General features: G+C 50.0%; 1 protein-coding gene across 1 annotated transcript in view; it reads left to right on the forward strand.

The window, feature by feature from the left end:
• LOC140398337 (1-phosphatidylinositol 4,5-bisphosphate phosphodiesterase delta-3-like) overlaps window positions 1-24903 on the forward strand; it is a 175436-nt gene that overhangs the window by 95980 nt on the left and 54553 nt on the right. The window contains exons 5-9 of the mRNA XM_072486918.1: window positions 2265-2490; window positions 3222-3423; window positions 7735-7879; window positions 11237-11389; window positions 12678-12806. Of these exons, the coding sequence (XP_072343019.1) occupies window positions 2265-2490; window positions 3222-3423; window positions 7735-7879; window positions 11237-11389; window positions 12678-12806 (855 nt within the window). The remainder of the gene's footprint in view (window positions 1-2264; window positions 2491-3221; window positions 3424-7734; window positions 7880-11236; window positions 11390-12677; window positions 12807-24903) is intronic.

Below are 24903 nucleotides of genomic sequence, written 5' to 3' on the forward strand. Positions count from 1 at the left end.
ATGCCCCCGCTTCCCCCACCAGGACGACCCCTGCAGACAGAACTCCGAGGTCCCACCGTGTGGGACCATACATGACCCACGCCGATGGGACTCAGCGGGCACTCGGCCCGTCGAGGCCCAGAGAATCGCCGGGAGGGGGCGCTTTCAACGGCCCCCAACAGGCGCGGTGGCGATACCACGGGCGCCCGAAAATCTGTGCCAGAGAATCGGCGAGCCGGCGTCGGGGCAGAGTGGCACAATCCTCGCGCCCACCCCCGGCGATTCTCCGATCCGGCGTGGGGTTGGAGAATCCCGGCCGACATCTTCATTTATGAAGGATCACTCAATACATTTAAATGTACTCAGTGCCTTCTCCCCGTGCCTGCATGGGTTTCCTCCGGGTGCTCCAGTTTCCTCCCACAGTCCAAAGATGTGCAGGTTAGGTGGATTGGCCATGATAAATTGCCCTTAGTGACCAAAAAAGTTAGGAGGGGTTATTGGGTTTCGGGGATAGGGGAGAAGTGAGGGTTTAAGTGGGTTGGTGCAGACTCGATGGGCCAAATGGCCTCCTGCACTGTATGTTCTATGATAGCTATGATGATAAAAATAAATATTTGTATTCATAGCCCCACATCAAGGCAACTAATCCTTTAATAACTTTTGGGAGCTATCAGTCAAGCTATGAACTTACAATCCTCCACAGTGATACTGTAATAGTGCAGTAATAATGTTACAATGATAGCCCTTTGTTTTATGTCAACAAATAGCTATTAAATTTGCAAGGAGATTTTCTTTTCAATTCACAGACACAGGTAGGTTTTCTTCTAATTTTAACGGGCAGGCTATTTAAATAATTTGACAGTTTAACAGTTCCACACGCCTTACCCATCCTTCACTAGCATTTACATCTATACTAAAAAATTTGTAACTTGCACACCGCAGGATAAATCCCTCGGTTCCTCGAAAATGAGATCAGTTTGAACTCAACATTCAGTGCAACTGGTTCTACTGAGTTTACCTTGTGTGCGTCACATTCCTTACTCATCCCCCATCCCAACCGACCAACAAAACTAGGAAAAGAGGGTGTGATGCCCGGTTCTGGTTTTTTAAAGTTCCTGGCCCCTCCACGACTCAATGAAATTCGAGGTCTGAGTTTGAGGATGTTGGTCCTGATCTATAAACACAAACACATCCGAAGGAACCCCATGCTGACTGTTACATCGGCTGTTAACCTGTTCAAGAGTTATTAATATATACCTCTCTACTGTTTGCAATATTCCCTGTTTTTTCTCTTTCCCTTTTCCTGTGTGTTGTCGCTGTATCTGGGCATGGCTGAGAGCTTGAGGGTATCCTCTTTGATTTCTTATCCTGAGAACTGGATCTAAGACTCAGAGAGAGAGAGAATAGAAAGCAAGAGACAGATAAAGAGATGGAGACGTCTCAGCGTTCCATGAAAGTAATAAAGTTTTTTGCGGAAATGCTCATCATGCTTGGCTCATCAAGTCTGTGCCAGCATTTTGTAATCAGTCCCAATACTCTCCAGTATTCACCCAATTCTCCAATGTTGGCGGTGGGATTTTCTGTTTCCCTGCTGTCAATGGGGCCAAATTCTCTTGTCATTCACTGGCGGAGTGAGATGGTTTCAAAGGGAATTCCCATTGACAGCAATGGGAGCAGAATATCCCGCCACCAGCGAACAACACGCCGCCTCCCGCTGCCTGGAAAAATGCAGCTGGGAGGGCGGAGAGTCGTGCCTGTGATTTTCCATTTGAAGGTGGGAGTGCACTGCCGGCAGGACCAGAGAATCCCACCACAGCGAACATCCAGAGAATTCCAGCCTCTCATCTGAGAGAGAAAGGTTATGAGTGCAGAGATTTAAACTGCTCATGGTGGTTGAAGCAAAGGGTGGTGTAATATTCAGCTTTTGCATGTTGTACCATTTATAATGTTCATAATGTTTAACTAGCATACTGTTAACATGTTAATATGTTCTGGTCATTTTTAATTAATACACATAACACATGAGTCCATTGAATCATCTTTAGTGTGGCTGCACATCGCAACTATTGCTTGATCACGGCTTGCACCCTAATCAAAAACAGATCCTTTACAGCACTATGGGCATGTTGATCGAAACCCATTCTGCATCTCGGACTGGGAGTGGCTGCAGGCTTGCAGCTTTGAATAAATGCTTTTTGATGTTCATTGTCTTATTAATTCTTTAAAGTAAAGCAATCTCCTCAGTATCATTAAATCTGGGAAAATATTTGTCTCTCTTTGTTCAGCAATGTGACAAGTCCAAAACAAATAAATTGGAAGAGCACGAGATCGAGGAGTTCTGTAATCTCTTGATGCAAAGACCAGAGTTGGAGGAAATTTTTCAACGTTTCTCAGGAAAGGAACACTGGCTGACTGTTGATGAGGTGGAGAGTTTCTTAAAGGAACAGAAGGAGATGGCTACAAAGGAAATCTGTTTGTACGTCATGCAGAAATATGGACTTAATGATAATGGTATGGCAAATATTAAAAGATTTCATATGTTCAATTCATCTTAAACAGTTGCTGATCTTTTGTAGTAATGATTTTTTATTTACTCATTCATGGAATGTGGGGACATCATTGGCACGACCGGCATGTGATGTAGTGAGCTGCCTTTTTGAACTGCTGCAGTCCATGTCGTGAAACTACCGGCAGTGCTGTGCTCAGTGCTGGGATCTTAAGCACTGTTGTGTAGCTTAGCTGCTAACTTGGTCAATCCATTTCAGACTACTGCTGTTAATAGATGTCTGCTCATAAATGTGTTGCAGAAATGGAGGTGTTTTGGAGCAATGGGATGATTGGATTGGAAGGTGAGATATTGGGGGATGTTGATTCATGTCATAAGCGAGAAAGTTGTCCATTTTACAAAATAGTGTTTGCAGTGTATTTGTGATGGGGATGGAGTTGGAGGTTTGGGTGGGCTTCTAGTGTATAGCTTGCTTGTGCTCCAAGATCTTAGGTCCACCCTCCAATGACTGCAGAACCACAGAACCGGGCCCTTAAACATCCAGCTTTGGGACCGACTTGGTACAGTTACATTCTGCGATCCTTTACTCCTGTCCTGCCAAACTCTGGGATCTTCTCATGAATCCTTAATCCTTGAAAAGTTGGCAAATTGAGCGATGCCTAGGACTGGCAGTACTAGGATATGACCCTGTGATATTTTCCTGAGTAATAGTCATCTGCAATATGTTTCCTTTCAGCCAAACACAGCCAACTCTTGACCCAAGATGGCTTCATGATGTACCTGCTGTCTCCTGATGGGGACGTGTTCAACTCTGATCATGACCAAGCTTACCAGGACATGACCCAGCCTCTCAGCCACTACTTCATTTCTACTTCCCACAACACCTATCTGATGGAGGACCAGCTGGGAGGACCAAGCAGTACTGAGGCATACATTAGGTAATTGTATAGTATCACATAGTAAGCAGAATGTACAGGACAGAAGCAGGCCATTCATCCCAATAGGTCTATGATGGTGTTTATGTTCCACATGAGCCTTCTCCCACCAGTCTTCCTTTAACCCCATCAGTATAACTTTCAATTCCTTTCTCCTAATTTTATCAGGAGAGGCTGGATAAATACAAAACTATGCTATGTTACTCAAGTATTCCTTTTGGGAGAAAGATCCACACCAGCAATCTGAGTACAAAAGTCCAGACTGACACACCAGTGCCGTACTGAGAGAGTGCTTCACTATTAGCGGTGCCATTTACCTACTCTCAGGTTGGTCAAACGTGATCACCTGGCGCTATTTTGAAGAAGAACGGGAGGCGGGTTTCTCTGGTTCACCAGCCGCGTTTTCCAGCGCAGCATGCCCCTGCCAGCAGCAGGATTCTCCGTTACCACAGCCGGCCAATGGGGTTTCCCGTCCCGTGGGCGTGAGTGCGCTGCCGGCGGAGCCCGCCGACGGAGAATTCCACAGGGGAAGTTTTTCCCTGGACCCCTGACTAGTCCCTCAGTCGACATCTCAAAAAACAGATTATCTGGTCATGTCGCTGTTTGGAGGAGTTTGCTGCATGTAAATTGGCTGTTACATTTCCTAATAACAACAGTGACTATGCACTTCATAAATACATCACTGGCTGTAAAGTGTCTTGGGACATTCTGAAGTTGTGCAAAGCGCCATCAAAATGTACATATTTATTCTTAAGGAAATTTCAGCTGATTTTGTGGTTGCATTTTTAAAAATATAATCTTGAGAGTCACAAGTAGACTTACATTAATTCTGCAATGAAATTACTGTGAAAAACCCCTAATTGCCACATTCCGGCACCTGTTCAGGTACACAGAGGGAGAATTCGGAAAGTCCAAATGACCTAATAACACATCTTTTGGAACTTGTGGGAGGAAACTGGAGCACCCACAGGAAACCCACGTAGACATGGGGAGAACATGCAGACTCCGCACAGACAGTGACCCAACCCAGGAATCGAACCTGGGACCCTGGTGCTGTGAAGCCATAGTGCTATCAAACCACTATGCTTCAGTGCTATGCTGTTTGTGACTCTCTTGCTGGTCTCACCCAAAAGCATAAACATCTTCTCTATGTCTCTCTGAAATCTATAAGGCCATACCCCGGGCCTTCTCTTTCCTGGAGAACAGGGGTTTTAATGATTTGTACATCTTTACCCCCAATCCCTGTGTCCCAGTTAGACAACATCAAAGGAGTATGTGACCTCCTTGTCAGATTTACCAAAACGTACCACCTCACAGTTGTCTATATTATATTTGCAAGTTAAGCTCCCAATGTACAAGTTTACTGATGTCTTCCTGGATTTTGTAATAGTCCTCCTCAGCATTACCGACACCCGCTAAATGTACTCCTGATGATCATGTCCAACCAGCTTCTGTAATTAGTGAAAGATAACCACTCCGGCACCAATCTATGTGGAACATCAATTGTCATTAGTGTTTGAATGATTTAGAATCATGGAACCTCTATAGTGCAGTAGGAGGCCACTCGGTCGATCGAGTCTGCACTGACCCTCCGAAAGAGCACCCAACCTAGGTCCACTCCCCCTCCCTTTCCCCACAACCTGGTAACCCCACCTACATATCTTTGGGCACTAAGGGACAATTTAGCTTGGCCGATCTACCGAACCTGCACATTTCTAGAATAGTGGTTTTCAAAAGGGAATTCTTTAAATGTCTGAAGAAAGAACATTTGTAGGGCTAAGCAGAAATGGCAGAGAATGGGACGAACTGGGTTGCTTTTACAGAGAGCTGACATCATCTCGATGGGCCGTCTCCTGTGCTGTAACGTACTATGATTCCATTAGTTGGGCAAAGGCTTCCATATTTCCTCAAATGATCATATTTCATTGCTATATACATTTATAAAATGTTAAAATCTTGTATAAACTACAGCATTCCTGTACTTGTCAGTACTGCTCTCTGTTTTGATTTTTTAGTCACTATTTGACAATAGTTGTAAGGTGTTGCATCTACTTATGTTACTTCCTGAGGCTGATTCACTGAACTGCTTCCAAAGAACGGAGGAAATTTCGAACTACAGAGACTTGGTGAGACCCCAATGAAAATATCGCATCCAAATGCAATAAGGGTAAAGTAGTAGCATGGAGAGAGGATTGGTTAATTAATAGAAAGCAAAGAGTGGGGATTAATGGGTGTTTCACTGGTTGGGAATCAGTAGCCAGTGGTGTCCCTCAGGGGTCAGTGTTGGGCCCACAACTGTTCACAATTTACATAGATGATTTGGAGTTGGGGACCAAGTGCAATGTGTCCAAGTTTGCAGACGACACTAAGATGAGTGGTAAAGCAAAAAGTGCAGAGGATACTGGAAGTCTGCAGAGGGATATGGATAGGTTAAGTGAATGGGTTAGGGTCTGGCAGATGGAATACAATGTTGACAAATGTGAGGTTATCCATTTTGGTAGGAATAACAGCAAAAGGAATTATTATTTAAATGATAAAATATTAAAACATGCTGCTGTGCAGAGAGACCTGGGTGTGCTCGTGCATGAGTCGCAAAAAGTTGGTTTATAGGTGTAACACAATTGTATAAGGTGTTAGTGAGACCACACCCGGAGTTTGTGTTCAGTGTTGGTCTCCTTACCTGAGAAAGGACATACTGGCGCTGGAGGGTGTGCAAAGAAGATTCACTAGATTAATCCCAGAGCTGAAGGGGTTGGATTACGAGGAGAGGTTGAGTAGACTGGGACTGTACTCGTTGGAATTTAGAAGGATGCGGGGGGGATCTTATCGAAACATATAAAATTATGAAGGGACTAGATAGGATAGATGCTGGGCAGGTTGTTTCCACTGGCGGGTGAAAGCAGAACTAGGGGGCATAGCCTCAAAATAAGGGGAAGTAGATTTAGGACTGAGTTTAGGAGGAACTTCTTCACCCAAAGGGTTGTGAATCTATGGAATTCCTTGCTCAGTGAAGCAGTAGAGGCTCCTTCATTAAATGTTTTTAAGATAAAGATAGATAGTTTTTTGAAGAATAAAGGGATTCAGGGTTATGGTGTTCGGGCCGGAGAGTGGAGCTGAGTCCACAAAAGATCAGCCATGATCCAATTGAATGGCGGAGCAGGCTCGAGGGGCCAGATGGCCTACTCCTGCTCCTAGTTCTTATGTTCTTAAATCTTGGCAGCGTTCATTAGGAAAGGTATATCGGCACGTACATTAAACGCTGTTTGCATATCATCAGGGGCCCGACCAGGGGCTGCCAGTCCTGATCCTGCCCGGGCTGGCTGAGGGACCCTGCCAGGGCCAGGCCAGGGGAGGGGGTTGTGTGGGGCCGGGTAACCCCCCCATGGCAAGGCAGCCATCCCACTGACCATGCACACCCCACTGACCATTCACCTTGGCCCCTAGTTCTGCAGAGTGGCACAGGCTGCATGGGTGCCCCCACCCCACCACCTCCGCACCCCAGCCCCCACACTCCACCCCACCAACCCGCAATCCAGCCTCCATGCTCCACCCCAGCAACCCCGCACTCCAACCCCCGCACCCCACCCTCCGCCATACCACACCTCCCCAATCGGCCACTACAGGGGGCGCCGGACAGGGGCCACGGAATGTACCGCTGGCATGAGTAGCGCCAACCAAGGTACCCCTGGCAGCAGGGACGGGTGCCAATGCCAGTGGTCCGCACGGTGCCGGGTACCAACGGAGCCAGGAATGTGGGGATGGAGGGACCGGCATGCGGGGGCAGAGGCCACAGTGCCAAGAAATTAGTCAGGAATGAGCTTTCTTCATTTCCAATGAAAGGTCATCGACCTGAAACATTAACTCTGTTTCTCGTGCCACCGGTGTTGTTAAACCTACTGAGTATTTCTGGCATTTTTTTAATATCAGATTCCCAACATCTCCAGTACTTTATTTTTGTAAAGACAAGAGGCGGGAATCTCTGGCCGCTTGCTGCCGCTGGGATTCTCAGTTCCAACCGATAGCGTACCCCCACTTTGGGTTTCCTGGCAGCGGGGGGCGGGGGGTGGGGGGGGGGGGTTCAATGGGAATTCCCACTGACAGTGGTGGGAGGAGAAAATCCCGTCTCCAGCGAACGGGAAACACACAGCTGGAGGATCGGAGAATCCCGCCCAAGACGTTGCTTGGTACAGTTCTGTCATGGATGATAATGTTCTTATCTTTCCCACACATCTAACCCAATGAAAGGGATGGTTTTGTGATTTTAGTCATTTTTAATATTCTGATATTTAGTGTGTGACTCTGGGTGTTTTTCAGGGCTCTCCTGAGGGGCTGTCGCTGTGTGGAGCTGGACTGCTGGGAGGGGCCACATGGAGAGCCAATGATTTACCATGGATACACCTTCACCTCAAAAATCCTCTTCAAAGACGTCATCACAACCATCCGAGAGTATGCTTTCAGAGTAAGCCAATAGGAATCTTTCCTCATGTCCCAGCATCTGGCAAAGAGAAGCATTCCCAATGTCTGGCAATGAGGATTAGGGATCCAGTATCTGATTGGAGTAAATGCACTCTGATAAACCATATTCTCAAAATCTGCATTGCCATTTCAGCTTCTGAGACCTAGCCTTCTATGGTGTTGTGGAGACTCCATGGCTTATCAAGATTGGCGCTCGGAACCTGCATCCAAAAGTCCTGCTACCAAAAGTACTCCCAACAAATTCTATTTTCATTGATAGGGGAATGGAGGCGAGACATATTCATATATGGGGTGATCCCAAACTCAATAGGGCCATTTCAATCTTTAGAGTACATTTAAATGTAAAAAAGTGGACTAGGTCTTTGGAATAGTCAAGTTACTTAAATGGCCAGCCCTTTAAAATTACAAAACACAACCTATCTCTTTCTGTTCTTTGAAAAAAATTGTGCTTGTAGTATTATTACTGCTTGACAGCTTTCCTAATTTGTCATTACCACAGTGGTTATATAGTTATTAAAGAATTAGCTGCCTTGATGTGGGATTGTGAATATAAATGTTTGTTTTTTATGTGGGCTTAAGCAATTGAAGGGATTTAAAAGTATTGAATGGGCAATTTATCATTGAGTTTTTACATAGTAAAATCTGTAATAGGTACTTCAAACTTTATTTTATTTCATCTCAGCATGGGTCCTTGAGGTATGTCCATGATGGATACTGGGTGAGTTGGCATGGAGGGTGTAAGGGCAAAGGGTGATGGGTGGGGACATGGGTTGGAATGAGTTGGCACTAATTTGCCGTCGAGGTTATAAGTAGCCATGGAGATGGGTGGTGGGGGGTCATGTTCGCATGGCAGGTAAGAGAAGCATGGGTTGGCATGGATGGGGCATGGGTATTGGAGAGGGTGAGGGGTGGGAGCGGTGAGGATAGAGGGACTAATATTAAGCAACACAACTGAGGCAAAGAATGCGGTTCTCCGGCCGCATTGCACCTGATGCAAATCCCGTTATGTCGGGAGAATTCCGGGACAGGATTTGTGTTGGGCGCCAAACCGTTTCAGCTGTTCCTGGGCCCTCCCAACAGATGTAATCTCATTCACACCCTTGCTGGGTGCGAACCAGATTAGCACATTAAAATTCCCATTTAAATATTCAGAATCTGCTTTAAATTGAACTCTCTGGGCTACCGCAATTCTCCCACCCTCCACCACAAACGGGACCCAGGGCCGCAATCCAGCGGAATCCCGCTGAACAACATGTTTAGCCGAGTATGTCTCGGCAGCTGCAGCACCAAGAAACATCCCGCTATCCAACGGCACTTTGTCCAGCAGGAAAGACTCACCGCAGATCGGGACACCAACTTGTCCGGCAGCCCTGATCTTCCACCTTTCCCCCCCTTTCATCCGCCCCTCCCAATCTAGTTAAACCCCCCTTCACCCCTCCCCCCCCTCAACCTGGCAAGACCCCTACCCCGGCCCAACCCCCTGAAACTGCTAATTGGCAGTCAGGCACTCGAGCACTGCCAGCCTGGCACCCTGTCCAGGTGGCTCTTCCAGGATGCCTGAGTGGCACTGCCATGGTACCAGGCTATCACTGCCAAGGTTCTCGGATGCCAGGGCAAGTGTCAGGGTGCCACCCTGTCCTGCCCTGACCATCTGGGAGTCTCTAATGGTTTGGAAACCCTCTCCACTCCCATGCCGTTATGCCTGGTCAACATTTGTGTGGACCAGTACCAACGGCATCCTGGCGAGGTCTCCCAGGTACACCACTGAGTCCCGGGCACCGGTGAGTCCAAGGTCTGGATATTTAAATAAGCCTTAAAGCTCATTTAAATTTTGAAATCTGCGCCCAGCGAGAGCGAGATCCAAATCGCTCCGGGCGGAGTGAATCAGATGACTCGTGCCAGATTTCGCACATGCGTGATTCACCCTTTGTGCCCTGGTCCGCGTCAGGCACAACAGGGTCGCTGAATCATGCCCCAGATATGTTGACTATGCCGGAGGTGGGATCGGCGCCCATTGTCGCCGCCGACTGGTCGGGGTCATGGCCTTTTACCCTGGCAGTGCCAATCTGGCAGTATCAGGTTGGTACTGCCAGGGTGCTGGGGCAATACCAGGGGTGGGGACTTGCTGGGGCAGGGCCTGAAAGGTCAGGGTATGGGCATGAAGGATGCATCGACATGTAGGAGCAGGAATTGTTGTGACCCCATAGTGGGGTGCCACTCACCTGGGGGGGGGGGGGTTTGTACCAGCGATTGGGGGGGTCCTGATGTCTGGGGGCGGGGGGGGGGGGGTGGTCTTTGCTGGCAATTGGGGCGAGGTACTTTTCAGGTGAGAAGGTGAGGTCTGTATTGTTATTCTGAGCTATCCTGAGCCCTTGAGAAAGGATGCCCCGATCTCTGAGGGACCGGCTTTGCTGAAGACTTTGGATCCCACACATGTCATTTATCGATGTGAATCACCCCTGGCTCCAATAAAATGTCGAAGTGTGGGAAGATCACGGTTGGAATCACACCAGAATAGCCGACCTGATTCACACTGATTTTCACGCACTAAATGACACTTGTGGCGGGATTTTCCCACCAGCCCGTCACGTGTTTCTCAGCGGCAGAGACGGCCCACCAGCGGGATCTACAAGTCCCACCATTTACAGCACCCCTCATCCCCAGGAAACCCATGCGCAAGCGTGAGACTAGAATTTCCCGGCGGAGTGATCAGCCGGTAAATCCCGCCCTTAGTCAATTTTTTTGAGAATTCCACCCAAAGTCCAAGAGAACCGAGGCAGGCCTTTTAACCAGCCTGCCTAGGTATTCAACAGCCCCTGTGACCGCCTCCGATACATGTCCAGGGGTGCGGGCCTGACCTCATCCCACATCAGTCCCCCCAGAACAAAGATCTGTCACTCGTGGCACTTTCCCTGATGGTGGGTTTGGTGAATCGGAAAATTTTCCGTCTCTGTGCACGGGAATGAAAATTCAGGCCCATGTTTCATGTCTTAAACCACAAATCCCTGTTTTAGACACATTTTATGTCCTTCTTGAGATTCACACTTGGATTTAGTGGATCCATTCTGAACAAGTTCACTAGAGTCAGCAGTTTGCCTCCTCTCCTGCTGGTGCTGACTCTCAATGGGATAAACAGAGCCTGCATAATCACACACTAGTCCACATTACACACAAGTGTATAATTACTGAATGTAGTGTCTGATCATTTGCTGTACTTATACTGCTGTATATTCAGATACTGCGTAATCAAAGACTGCACACAGTACTCATTAAATGCTAACATTTCGGGAGTGGCCTATGGTTGGCTGATGTCTGGAATCCTCTTGAATTCTCTCCCCAGGTCTCTCCATATCCTGTTATTCTATCCCTGGAGAATCACTGTGGTCAGGAGCAGCAGGCAGTCATGGCCCGGCACTTAAAGGAAATCCTCGGCAACATGTTGGTAACTGCACCGATTGACGGCAAACCACCGAACGAGCTTCCATCGCCTGAGGTAACTGATGTGACCAGTGACTGTGTCGTATCTCGCTTTCTAACGTCTCAGTAATACAAACAGTAATAAAAACTCTGCAGGTCTGGCAGTATCTGTGGAAATAGATGTTAAGTTAACATTTTGAGTCCAAAATGATTGTTCTTCGGTGCCATTTTCGGTAATGGTCCAGGGTTGTCACTCCCAGAAGCACTTAAACACAAGGATGGGAGAAGGAGCCTGCGACTCCATTGTATATGATCATGGCTGATTTCCTGCCTTAACTCACCTGCCTGTCCAATCCCAGTATTCCTTGATTCTTTGTGAAACCAAAAATCTGTCTACCTCAGTCTTAAATATATCCGACAATGGAGTATCTGCAATCCAGTGAGGTAGAGAATTTGTAAGACTCACAATCACATACTCTCAGACAATGGCCTCATCTTCAATGTACCCATGAGCTTGCCGCTGCATTATCCATAGAATCCCGACAGTGCAGAAGGAGGCCATTCGGCCCATCGTGTCTGCACCTACCCAGTGAAAGAACATCCTCCCGTAGCCCACTCTGCCACCCTAACTCTGTAAGCCCGCCTAACCTGCACATCTTTGGAAATGAAGGGGCTATTTTGCACGGCCAACTCACCTAACCTGCACACCTTTGGACTGTGGGAGGAAACCAGAGCACCCGGAGGAAACACACACACACACGGGGAGACAGTGCAGACTCCGCACAGACAGTGACACAGCGGGGAATCGAACCTGGGACCCTGGCGCTGTGACCATGAGGACTGCCATCTGGTTTACTAATGCCCTTTAGGGAAGGAAATCTTCGCCCTTAAGTGGTCTGGCCTACATGTGACTCCAGACCCACAGCAACACGGTTGACTGTTAATTACCCTCTGAAATGGCTGAGCAAGCCACCCAGCCCAAGGGAAATTAAGGTTAGGCAATAAATGCTAGCTCAGCCAACGGCACCAACATCCCGTGAAAGAATAAAAATAAAATCTTCGACCTTGCAGCCCTCCATCAGAGTATGGATTCAGGTCACTGGATGGTAGTTAGAGTTTCTAATTCTGAGATATCAGTGCCACATACAGCCACAAACCAAACTGACAATGCCAACAACAGGACATGGGGGAGATACTCGGAATGATTTATTTTGCATCCTTTGTGGATTTAAAATTTGAAAGTCCAATTTCACAATGCAATCAATCACAAGCTATGACAAAAGCATGATTCCTTCAATCTGAACTGTTGCTAAATGGTGGGGAAAGTTGTTCCACGGGCTGATGCAATCTTTCAACTTTGGCAGGAACTCAAGAGAAAGATTCTAATAAAGGGAAAGAAATTTCAGACCTCCGGGTCCACACCAGAGCAGCAGGAGGAGACGGCAGATGAATGTGAAGAAGAGAATGTGAAAAATGAAAAGAAAAGCAAAAAGGTAAAAGGGTAGTGAGGTAAAGGCTGTGGTAAGGAGCGGAGACTCAGAGGAGGGTGAATGGCTTGTTTCAGTGTTCCCTTGCAACACACCACAAGAGCCAATGTAACAATGCACATATTTGGCCATTGACATTGAAGTCATGGGCGGGATTGCTTGTTCCGCCAGCATGTGTTTATCAGCCACGCATCGTTAGCTGGTGGCGGGATTCTATCTTCCTGACAGGCAGAGGAGATTTACCAGAATGTTGCCTGGTATGGAGGGAAGATCTTATGAGGGAAGGCTGAGGGACTTGAGGCTGTTTTCATTAGAGAGAAGAAGGTTAAGAGGTGACTTAATTGAGGCATACAAGATGATCAGAGGATTGGATAGGGTGGACAGTGAGAGCCTTTTTCCTCGGATGGTGATGTCTAGCACGAGGGGACATAGCTTTAAATTGAGGGGAGATAGATATGACAGATGTCAGAGGTAGGTTCTTTACTCAGAGAGTAGTAAGGGCGTGGAATGCCCTGCCTGCAACAGTTGTGGACTCGCCAACACTAAGGACATTCAAATGGTCATTGGATAGACATATGGACGATAAGGGAATAGTGTAGATGGGTTTTAGAGTGGTTTCACAGGTCGGCGCAACATCGAGGGCCGAAGGGCCTGTACTGCGCTGAGTAGGGTTTCAATGTTGCACTGCACGAGCATCCGTATGAGCTCGGCCCACATTGAGATGGATGTATTGTGCCAACCGGTCATATAAGGCCTGCGTGACAGCTTGGATGCACCTGTGCACCGAACTCTGTAAGATCCCGGAAAGGTCCCCAATCGGCACCTGAAAGGACCCCGTGGCACAGAAGCTCAGGGCGACCATCACCTTGACAGCCACTGGGAGTCATTGTTGTTCCCCCATACCACCGCGGTGCCAGGTGTGCCATGATCCGGCAGATATGTCGCACTGTAACCCTGCTCAGTCGGAGTCTTTGATGGCATGCCCAGGTCCGGCAGGTCCAGCAGGTCCTCGAAAAACAGGTGCCTCATGCAACACATCCTTTGCGCCTCTTCGTCCTCCTCTGTCAGCAGGGCGGCCAGCTCTCCATCTTCACCAGCTGCCTCCTGTTCCTCTGGGGCAAGCTTCGCTGCTGCATGGTCCTCCTCCTTGAGCACCACCGGCTCATACAGCCGCAGGGCATTCCCCAGGGCTGCGGTGATTAGGAGGAAGACCACCATTGCTGGTTGAATTTCAATATCCATTGTCTGCAGGGGGTGAAAGGCCCACATGTTAGCATGGTGCATACTCCCAAGCCCAACCAGGTCAAACGGGCTACACGGTGGCACTGCGGACCCTGCCCCGCATATCCCCCTCCCCACCCCATCTCCGCATCCCTGGCCCTGTCTGTTTCCGGCACAGTGGGGGCCTCTGACCATGGTGCCTGACCCTTTTACCAAAGGTACGGTCGGCTCCACAGTCCCTTCTGTCCCCTCCCAACTTCAGGGGCTTATTTGAGCATTACACTTGGGTGGGCCGTGTGATGCCCCGCCGGCAGGTGGAGGCCAGTTGTGGGGGGTGATGATATGGCATCAGGTGGTGCGGGGCTGGGGGCTGGCAGGCAGGTGTGTTTGGTTGGAGGGTTGGGGCTGTGGTACGGGGTGGTGGGGTGGAGAGTGGGGGTTGGGGTTGAGGGCAACCATTCGGCCGGTGGCCTTCAGCAGAGCCACATGCCACAGTAGGTGGTCAGTTGGGTGCGCAGCAAGATGGCTGCCTTGCAGGCCACTGCAATGGTGGTCCATGCCTAGACACCGCCCCAGTCCCCTGTGGGGGTCACCCCGGCCTCATGGCCCATCCCCCTGTCAATCTCCCCTCCCGCCCCGTCCATCAGTTCAAGCAGCCAGCACAGACAGCGCAGGACCAGCAGCCCACGGTTGCACCCCTCCTTGTCCTACCTGCTCTCTCTCCCTCATTAGCCAAGGCGTCAGTTTCCAAATTTTTAAAAGCACAAGTGAAACTCGCCATTGGTAATTCCCCCCAGTGGAGGCCGAGAATCACGGAGGCCCCTGATAATACCGGGTCAGGCCTGCTAATGATATGCAAACGGCATTGACGCTGCTATAGAGGCACCGGAGAATTGCGATTTGGCATGAACCCGGTGCCAACCACGGTTTCAGCGTCAAAACCAATTCTGCGCCCAACCCAATCACCTACCCGATTTCAGCATCGGCCGAAGGAGAGTTGGATATAACCCTTGGAGAGAAGGTGATTAAAGGATTTGGGGTACAACTCATTTATTCCTACTCTCCAATTTTTGCCCGTTGCCGATCCTCAATCCATGACAGTTTATTGCTCCCGATTCCATATGCTTTATTTTGCTAATTAACTTCGTCTGGGTGTCTTTATCAAAAGCATTCTGAAAGTCCAAGTATATTGCATCCACGGACTCACCTTTAGCAATTTTGTCAGTAACATCGTCAGAATATTCCAACAAACTTATCAAACATGATTTCCCATTTGTAAATCCATGTTGACTCTGCCCAATCAGATCATACTTGTCCAAGTGTCCATTTATCACATCCTTTACAATAGATTCCAGCATTTTCCCAACCACTGATGTAAGGCTAACAGGTTTGCAGTTCCCAGTTTTCTCTCTCCCTCCCTTGGGGGTGACATTTGTTACCGTCCAACCTTCAAGAACAATTACGGAATTTTTAGAATTTTGGAAGATGATCACCATTTCTCGCAACCTCTTTCATCACTCTGGGATGCATAACATCAGGTCCTGGGGACTTATCAACTTTCAGCCCGATTTCTGGCACCGGCAGGTTGGCACAGCCAGGAGCACTGCCGGGTGCCAGGACCATGTAGTTCACCACCGGGAGGCTATACTTACCTCCGCGCCCCCGACTTGGTCGTTGTGATTGGTTTTCGCTTTTTTTTAAATATATTTTATTCAAGATTTTTTTGGCCAAACATAACAGTACATAGTTTTTCTTTTAAACAACAATAAAGCAATATAAATAACAGTGGCCAGTTTTAAACAAATAAATAAATAATATATAAACAGAAACAAAAACAAAACTGAATGGCAACTGCCTTGTCAAAAATAGTTACTCTCCAAAGATACAATCCAATATACATTACCTATAACAAGTGTCTATACATATACAATGACATCCCTGAGAGCCCGCCCGGTTCCTCCTCTTCGGTGAGAACGGCAACGGTGCCGTCACCATTGCTTGTAGGCTGGTCCCCTTGCAGGACGCCCTCTCCAATCTCTTCCACGCCGCTCCCTCCCCTTCTCCCATCCACTTACACACCATTGAAATATTGGCGGCCCAGTAATAATCGTTTAGGCTCGGTAGTGCCAGCCCCCCCCATCCCTACTACGCTGCAAGAACCCCCTCCTCACTCTCTGCGTCTTCCCGGCCCACACAAAACTCATAATACTTTTCTCGATTCTCTTAAAAAAAGCCTTCGTAACCATCACCGGAAGGCACTGAAACACAAAGAGGAATCTCGGGAGGACCACCATTTTAACCGCCTGCACCCTACCTGCCAGTGACAGGGACACCATGTCCCATCTCTTGAAGTCCTCCTCCATCTGTTCCACCAGCCGCGTTAAATTAAGCCTGTGTAATGTACCCCAATTCTTGGCTATCTGAATCCCCAAGTACCGGAAGTCTCTTGTTACCTTCCTCAGCGGTAAATCCTCTATTTCCCTGCTCTGCTCCCCCGGATGCACCACAAACAACTCACTTTTTCCCATGTTCAATTTATACCCCGAAAAATCCCCAAACTCCCCAAGTATCCGCATCCGTATCTCTGGCATCCCCTCCACCGGGTCCGTCACATACAACAACAAATCATCTGCGTACAAAGATACCCGGTGTTCTTCTCCTCCCCTAAACACTCCCCTCCACTTCCTGGAACCCCTCAGTGCTATGGCCAGGGGCTCAATCGCCAGTGCAAACAATAACGGAGACAGGGGACACCCCTGCCTCGTCCCTCTATAAAGCTGGAAATAATCAGACCCCCGTCCATTCGTGACCACGCTCGCCATCGGGGCCCGATACAGCAACTGTACCCATCCGATATACCCATCTCCAAAGCCAAATCTCCTCAGCACCTCCCACAGATAATCCCACTCCACTCTATCAAATGCTTTCTCGGCATCCACCGCCACCACTATCTCCGCTTCCCCCTCTGGCGGGGGCATCATCATTACCCATAGCAACCTCCGTATGTTCGTGTTCAGCTGTCTCCCCTTCATAAACCCAGTTTGGTCCTCATGAACCACCACCGGGACACAGTCCTCTATCCTCGTTGCCATTACCTTGGCCAGAATCTTAGCATCCACGTTTAAAAGGGAAATGGGCCTATAGGACCCGCATTGCAGCGGGTCTTTTTCCTTCTTTAGGAGGAGCGATATCATTGCCTCTGACATAGTCGGGGGCAGCTGCCCCCTTTCCCTAGCCTCATTAAAGGTTCTCGTCAGTAGCGGGGCCAGCAAGTCCATATACTTCCTATAAAGCACGGTATAAAGCACGGGGGCAGCACGGTAGCATTGTGGATAGCCCAATTGCTTCACAGCTCCAGGGTCCCAGGTTCGATTCCGGCTTGGGTCACTGTCTGTGCAGAGTCTGCACATCCTCCCCGTGTGTGCGTGGGTTTCCTCCGGGTGCTCCGGTTTCCTCCCACAGTCCAAAGATGTGCAGGTTAGGTGGATTGGCCATGATAAATTGCCCATAGTGTCCAAAATTGCCCTTAGTGTTGGGTGGGGTTTCTGGGTTATGGGGATAGGGTGGAGGTGTTGACCTTGGATAGGGTGCTCTTTCCAAGAGCCGGTGCAGACTCGATGGGCCGAATGGCCTCCTTCTGCACTGTAAATTCTATGATTCTATGATAAAATTCCACCGGGAATCCGTCTGGTCCCGGGGCCTTCCCCGCCTGCATGCTCCCAATCCCTTTCACTACCTCCTCCATCTCAATCTGTGCTCCCAGTCCCGCCCTCTCCTGCTCCTCCACCTTAGGGAATTCCAGCTGATTCAGAAAGCACATCATTCTGTCCTTCCCTTCTGGGGGCTGAGCTTTATATAATCTTTCATAAAATGCCTTGAACACTCCATTCACTCTCTCCGTTCCCCGCTCCATCTCTCCCTCCTCATCTCTCACCCCCCCTATCTCCCTCACTGCTCCCCTTTTCCTCAGTTGGTGGGTCAGCAACCTGCTCGCCTTCTCCCCATATTCGTACTGTACACCCTGTGCCTTCCTCCATTGTGCCTCTGCATTACCCGTAGTCAACAAGTCAAATTCTACATGTAGCCTTTGCCTTTCCCTGTACAGTCCCTCCTCTGGTGCCTCCGCATATTGTCTGTCCACCCTCAAAAGTTCTTTCAGCAACCGCTCCCTTTCCCTACCCTCCTGCTTTCCTTTATGTGCCCTGATAGATATCAGCTCCCCTCTAACCACTGCCGTCAACGTCTCCCAGACCACTCCCACCTGAACCTCCCCATTGTCATTGAGCTCCAAGTACCTTTCAATACACCCCCTCACCCTTAAACATACCCCCTCAACTGCCAATAATCCCATGTCCATTCTCCAGGGTGGGTGCTGTTCTTTTTCCTCCCCTATCGCCAGGTCCACCCAATGTGGAGCGTGGTGCGAAATAGCTATAGCCGTGTACTCTGTCCCTGTCACCTTCGGGATCAGTGCCCTTCCCAAAACAAAAAAGTCTATCCGTGAATAAACTTTGTGGACATAGGAGAAAAACGAAAACTCCTTACTCCTAGGCCTGCTAAATCTCCAGGGGTCTACTCCTCCCATCTGCTCCATGAAGTCCTTGAGCACCCAAGCTGCAGCCGGCCTCCTCCCGGTCCTGGACCTCGATCTGTCCAGCCCTGGGTCCAGCACCGTATTGAAGTCTCCACCCATTACCAACTTTCCCGCCTCTAGGTCCGGGATACGTCCCAACATACGTCTCATAAAATTGGCATCATCCCAGTTCGGGGCATATACGTTCACTAAAACCACCGCCTCCCCTTGCAATCTGCCACTCACCATCACGTGTCTACCCCCACTATCCGCCACTATGGTCTTTGCCTCAAACATTACCCGCTTCCCCACTAATATAGCCACCCCCCTGTTTTTTGCGTCTAACCCCGAATGAAACACCTGCCCCACCCATCCTTTGCGTAGTCTGACCTGGTCTATCAGTTTCAAATGCTTCTCCTGCAACATAAGCACATCTGCCTTTAGTTTCTTTAGGTGTGCGAGTACCCGTGCCCTTTTAATCGGCCCGTTAAGCCCTCTCACATTCCATGTGATCAGCCGGGTTGGGGGGCTCTTTACCCCCCCCCCCCTTGTCGACTAGCCATCCCCTTTTTTAATCCAGCTCCTCACCCGGTTCTCACGTAGCCATATCTCCCCCCGACGGCGCCCTCCCGCCCCGACCACCCCACCCCACCCGGTACCAGCTCCCCCTTCTCCCCAGCAGCAGCAACCCAGTTACCACCCCCTCCCCCCCAGCTAGATCCCTTTATAGCGTAATTGCACCCCCCATGTTGCTCCCAGAAGTCAGCAAACTTTGGCTTCCCCCCGTGACCTCGGCCCCCACTGTGCGAGGCCCCCTCCTTCCTGCTTCCCTGTTCCCGCCATGATTACCATAGCGCGGGAACAAAGCCCGCGTTTCCCATTTGGCCCCACCCCTAATGGCCGGCACCCACAGTTCCTCATCCTCCCTCCCCCCACCTCCCCACGACATGGGGAAGAGAGAAAAGTTACAGGGTCGCAAGATTAACAACTTGAGAAATCATCCCTTCCCCCTTTTTCCCCCCCTTCACCCCACGTAATCACCCCACCACTTTGTCCCAAACGTTCTTTTTCTGGCCCGCCTATTCCAGCTTCTCCTCCACAATAAATGTCCACGCCTCTTCTGTCATCTCAAAGTAGTGGTGCTTCCCTTGGTGTGTGACCCACAGTCTTGCCGGCTGCAGCATTCCAAATTTAACCTTCCTTTTGTGAAGCACCGCCTTGGCCCGATTAAAACTTGCCCTCCTTCTCGCCACCTCCGCACTCCAATCTTGATATCCGCGGATCACCGCGTTCTCCCACCTACTGCTCCGAGTTTTCTTCGCCCATCTGAAGACCATCTCTCTGTCATTATATCGGAGAAATCTCACCACTATGGCTCGAGGGATTTCTCCAGCCCTCGGTCTTCGCGTGATAACTCGATAAGCTCCCTCCACCTCCGATCCCATTAACGAGTGAAGCATTGTGCTCACATATGCCCCGACGTCCGCCCCTTCTGCACCTTCGGGAAGACCAAGAATCCTTAAATTCTTCCTCCTCGCATTATTCTCCAGCACCTCCAGCCTTTCCGCACACCTTTTGTGTTGTGCCTCGTGCATCTGTCTTCACCACCAGGCCCTGTATGTCGTCCTCATTCTCAGCAGCCTTTGCCTTCACGACCCGAAGCTCCTGCTCCTGGGTCTTTTGCTCCTCCTTTAGCCCTTCAATCGCCTGTAATATCGGGACCAGCAGCTCCTTCTTCATCTCCTTTTTAAGTTCTTCCACACAGCGCCGCAGGAACCCTTGTTGGTCAGGGCCCCATACTAAACGGCCACCTTCCGACGCCATCTTGCTTTGTCCCTGCCTTCCTTGCCGCTGCTCTGGAGGATCCTCTGCAATCCGGCCACTTTCCTCTCCTTTTTCCATCCGTGTCCAGGGGGGAATTGCCTTCTGGTTTACCGCACAATGTTTTTAGCCGTTAAAATTGCCGTTGGGGCTCCTATCAAGAGCCCAAAAGTCCGTTCCACCGGGAGCTGTCGAAACGTGCGACTTAGCTGGTCATCGCCGCACCCGGAAGTCCGGTTTTCGATTTTTAAAACCAGTAGTGATTCGCAGTGGCATGACATCACACTGACTGGGTGGAGGATAAGGCATGGGCTGGCTTTATGTTGTCGAGGCTGGCGTTACGGTGTCAAGGCTGACTTTACGGTGTCAAGGCTGACTTTACGGTGTCAAGGCTGACTTTACGGTGTCAAGGCTGGCTTTATGTTGGCGAGGCTGGCTTTACGGTGTCAAGGCTGACTTTACGGTGTCAAGGCTGGCTTTATGTTGTCGAGGCTGACTTTACGGTGTCAAGGCTGACTTTACGGTGTCAAGGCTGGCTTTACGGTGTCAAGGCTGACTTTACGGTGTCAAGGCTGACTTTACGGTGTCAAGGCTGGCTTTATGTTGTCGAGGCTGGCGTTACGGTGTCAAGGCTGACTTTACGGTGTCAAGGCTGGCTTTACGGTGTCAAGGCTGACTTTACGGTGTCAAGGCTGGCTTTACGGTGACAAGGCTGGCTTTACGGTGTACATGCTGGCTTTACGGTGTGCAGGCTGGCTTTACGGTGTCAAGGCTGGCTTTACAGTGACAAGGCTGGCTTTACGGTGTCAAGGCTGACTTTACAGTGTCGAGGCTGGCGTTACGGTGTCGAGGCTGGCTTTACAGTGTCAAGGCTGGCGTTACGGTGTCAAGGCTGGGTTTACGGTGTCGAGGCTGGCGTTACGGTGTCAAGGCTGGCTTTACGGTGTCAAGGCTGACTTTACGGTGTCCAGGCTGGCTTTACGGTGTCCAGGCTGGCTTTACGGTGTCCAGGCTGGCTTTACGGTGTCCAGGCTGGCTTTACGGTGTCAAGGCTGGGTTTACGGTGTCCAGGCTGGGTTTACAGTGTCAAGGCTGGCTTTATGTTGTCGAGGCTGACTTTACGGTGTCAAGGCTGACTTTACGGTGTCAAGGCTGGCTTTACGGTGTCAAGGCTGACTTTACGGTGTCAAGGCTGGCTTTACGTTGTCGAGGCTGGCGTTACGGTGTCAAGGCTGGCTTTACGGTGTCAAGGCTGGCTTTACGGTGTCAAGGCTGACTTTACGGTGTCCAGGCTGGGTTTACGGTGTCAATGCTGGCTTTACGGCGGCCAAGCTGGCTTTACGGTGTCAAGGCTGGCGTTACAGTGACAAGGCTGGCTTTACGGTGTCAATGCTGGCTTTACGGCGGCCAAGCTGGCTTTACGGTGTCAAGGCTGGCTTTACGGTGTCAAGGCTGGCTTTACAGTGACAAGGCTGGCTTTACGGTGTCAATGCTGGCTTTACGGTGTCAATGCTGGCTTTACGGTGTCAATGCTGGCTTTACGGTGTCCAAGCTGGCTTTACGGTGACAAGGCTGGGTTTACGGTGTCCAGGCTGGCTTTATGGTGTACATGCTGGCTTTACGGTGTCAATGCTGGCTTTACGGTGTCTAAGCTGGCTTTACGGTGTCAAGGCTGGCTTTACGGTATCAATGCTGGCTTTACGGTGTCAAGGCTGGCGTTACGGTGTCAAGGCTGGCGTTACGGTGTCAAGGCTGGCTTGACGGTTGTTTTGTTACCTGTGTGGTAAGTAACTCGTGCTACTTAATCCTTGGTTGATGGTGAGGTCTTCTCAATCTCAATGAAGAAGATTCAAACTCGTCCAGTAACAACAAAGGTTTATTGAGTAACTATAGCAACAAGTGCATGAGTTCTTCACTTTAACTTTGATACTGGTGATAAGGTTAACAAGATCTAACTACAATAACTATACGTAACTCCACTGGCCATCTGAACTATTCTGTTATTGTCCTGATCACAGTGCACCCGAGAGAGAGAGGGGCTGAGGGAGACACAATGTGGTTGCTTTTTATACCCCTGTTGGTCCGGCCCTCTAGTGGTCATGTGGTGCTGCTGATTACACATTAACCCCTTGTGTACATGCACATATAGAGATCACTACAACGGCGTCAAGGCTGGCTTTACGGTGTCCAGGCTGGATTTACGGTGTCCAGGCTGGCTTTACGGTGTCCAGGCTGGCTTTACGGTGTCCAGGCTGGCTTTACGGTGTCCAGGCTGGCTTTACGGTGTCCAGGCTGGCTTTACGGTGTGCAAGCTGGCTTTACGGTGTACATGCTGGCTTTACGGTGTCCAGGCTGGCTTTACGGTGTCCAGGCTGGCTTTACGGTGTCCAGGCTGGCTTTACGGTGTCCAGGCTGGCTTTACGGTGTCCAGGCTGGCTTTACGGTGTGCAGGCTGGCTTTACGGTGTCCAGGCTGGCTTTACGGTGTCCAGGCTGGCTTTACGGTGTCCAGGCTGGATTTACGGTGTCCAGGCTGGCTTTACGGTGTCCAGGCTGGCTTTACGGTGTCCAGGCTGGGTTTACGGTGTCCAGGCTGGCTTTACGGTGTCCAGGCTGGATTTACGGTGTCCAGGCTGGCTTTACGGTGTCCAGGCTGGCTTTACGGTGTCCAGGCTGGCTTTACGGTGTGCAAGCTGGCTTTACGGTGTACATGCTGGGTTTACGGTGTCCAGGCTGGGTTTACGGTGTCCAGGCTGGCTTTACGGTGTACATGCTGGGTTTACGGTGTGCAAGCTGGCTTTACGGTGTCCAGGCTGGCTTTACGGTGTCCAGGCTGGCTTTACGGTGTCCAGGCTGGCTTTACGGTGTCCAGGCTGGCTTTACGGTGTCCAGGCTGGCTTTACGGTGTCCAGGCTGGCTTTACGGTGTGCAGGCTGGGTTTACGGTGTGCAGGCTGGCTTTACGGTGTCCAGGCTGGGTTTACGGTGTCCAGGCTGGGTTTACGGTGTCCAGGCTGACTTTACGGTGTACATGCTGGCTTTACGGTGTCCAGGCTGGGTTTACGGTGTCCAGGCTGGCTTTATGGTGTACATGCTGGCTTTACGGTGTCAAGGCTGGCTTTACGGTGTCACGGCTGGCTTTACGATGTCAAGGCTGGCTTTACGGTGTCCAGGCTGGGTTTACGGTGTCCAGGCTGGCTTTACGGTGTACATGCTGGCTTTACGGTGTCCAGGCTGGGTTTACGGTGTCAAGGCTGGCTTTACGGTGTCAAGGCTGGCTTTACGGTGTCACGGCTGGCTTTACGATGTCAAGGCTGACTTTACGGTGTCAAGGTTGGCTTTACGGTGTCAAGGCTGACTTTACGATGTCAAGGCTGACTTTACGGTGTCAAGGCTGGCGTTACGGTGACAAGGCTGGCTTTATGGTGTCCAGGCTGGGTTTACGGTGTCAAGGCTGGCTTTACGGTGTCAAGGCTGGCTTTACGGTGTACATGCTGGGTTTCCGGTGTCGAGACTGGCTTTACGGTGTCAAGGCTGGCTTGACGGTTGTTTTGTTACCTGTGTGGTAAGTAACTCGTGCTACTTAATCCTCGATTGATGGTGAGGTCTTCTCAATCTCGATGAAGAAGATTCAAACTCGTCCAGTAACAACAAAGGTTTATTGAGTAACTATAGCAACAAGTGCATGAGTTCTTCACTTTAACTTTGACACTAGTGATAAGGTTAACAAGATCTAACTACAGTAACTATACAAAACTCCACTGGCCATCTGAACTATTCTGTTATTGTCCTGATCACAGTGCACCCGAGAGAGAGAGAGAGAGAGAGAGGCTGAGGGAGACACAATGTGGTTGCTTTTTATTACTCATTAACCCCTTGTGTACATGCACATATAGAGATCACTACAGCGGCGCCAAGACTGGCTTTACGGTGTACAGACTGGCTTTAAGGTGTCCAGGCTGGGTTTACAGTGTCCCGGCTGGGTTTACAGTGACAAGGCTGGCGTTACGGTGTCAAGGCTGGCTTTACATTGTCAAGGCTGGCTTTACGGTGTCCCGGCTGGCTTTACGGTGTACATGCTGGGTTTACGGTGTCCCGGCTGGCTTTACGGTGTACATGCTGGGTTTACGGTGTCGAGGCTGGCTTTACGGTGTCGAGGCTGGCTTTACAGTGTCCCGGCTGGTTTACGGTGTCAAGGCTGGCTTGACGGTGTCAAGGCTGGCTTTACAGTGTCCCGGCTGGGTTTACAGTGACAAGGCTGGCGTTACGGTGTCAAGGCTGGCTTTACGGTGTCCAGGCTGGCTTTACGGTGTCCAGGCTGGCTTTACAGTGTCCCGGCTGGGTTTACGGTGTCAAGGCTGGCGTTACGGTGTCAAGGCTGGCGTTACGGTGTCAAGGCTGACTTTACGGTGTCCCGGCTGGCTTTACGGTGTACATGCTGGGTTTACGGTGTCGAGGCTGGCTTTACGGTGTCGAGGCTGGCTTTACAG

This window comes from Scyliorhinus torazame, chromosome 21, assembly GCF_047496885.1.
Source record: "Scyliorhinus torazame isolate Kashiwa2021f chromosome 21, sScyTor2.1, whole genome shotgun sequence".
NCBI lineage: Eukaryota > Metazoa > Chordata > Chondrichthyes > Carcharhiniformes > Scyliorhinidae > Scyliorhinus > Scyliorhinus torazame.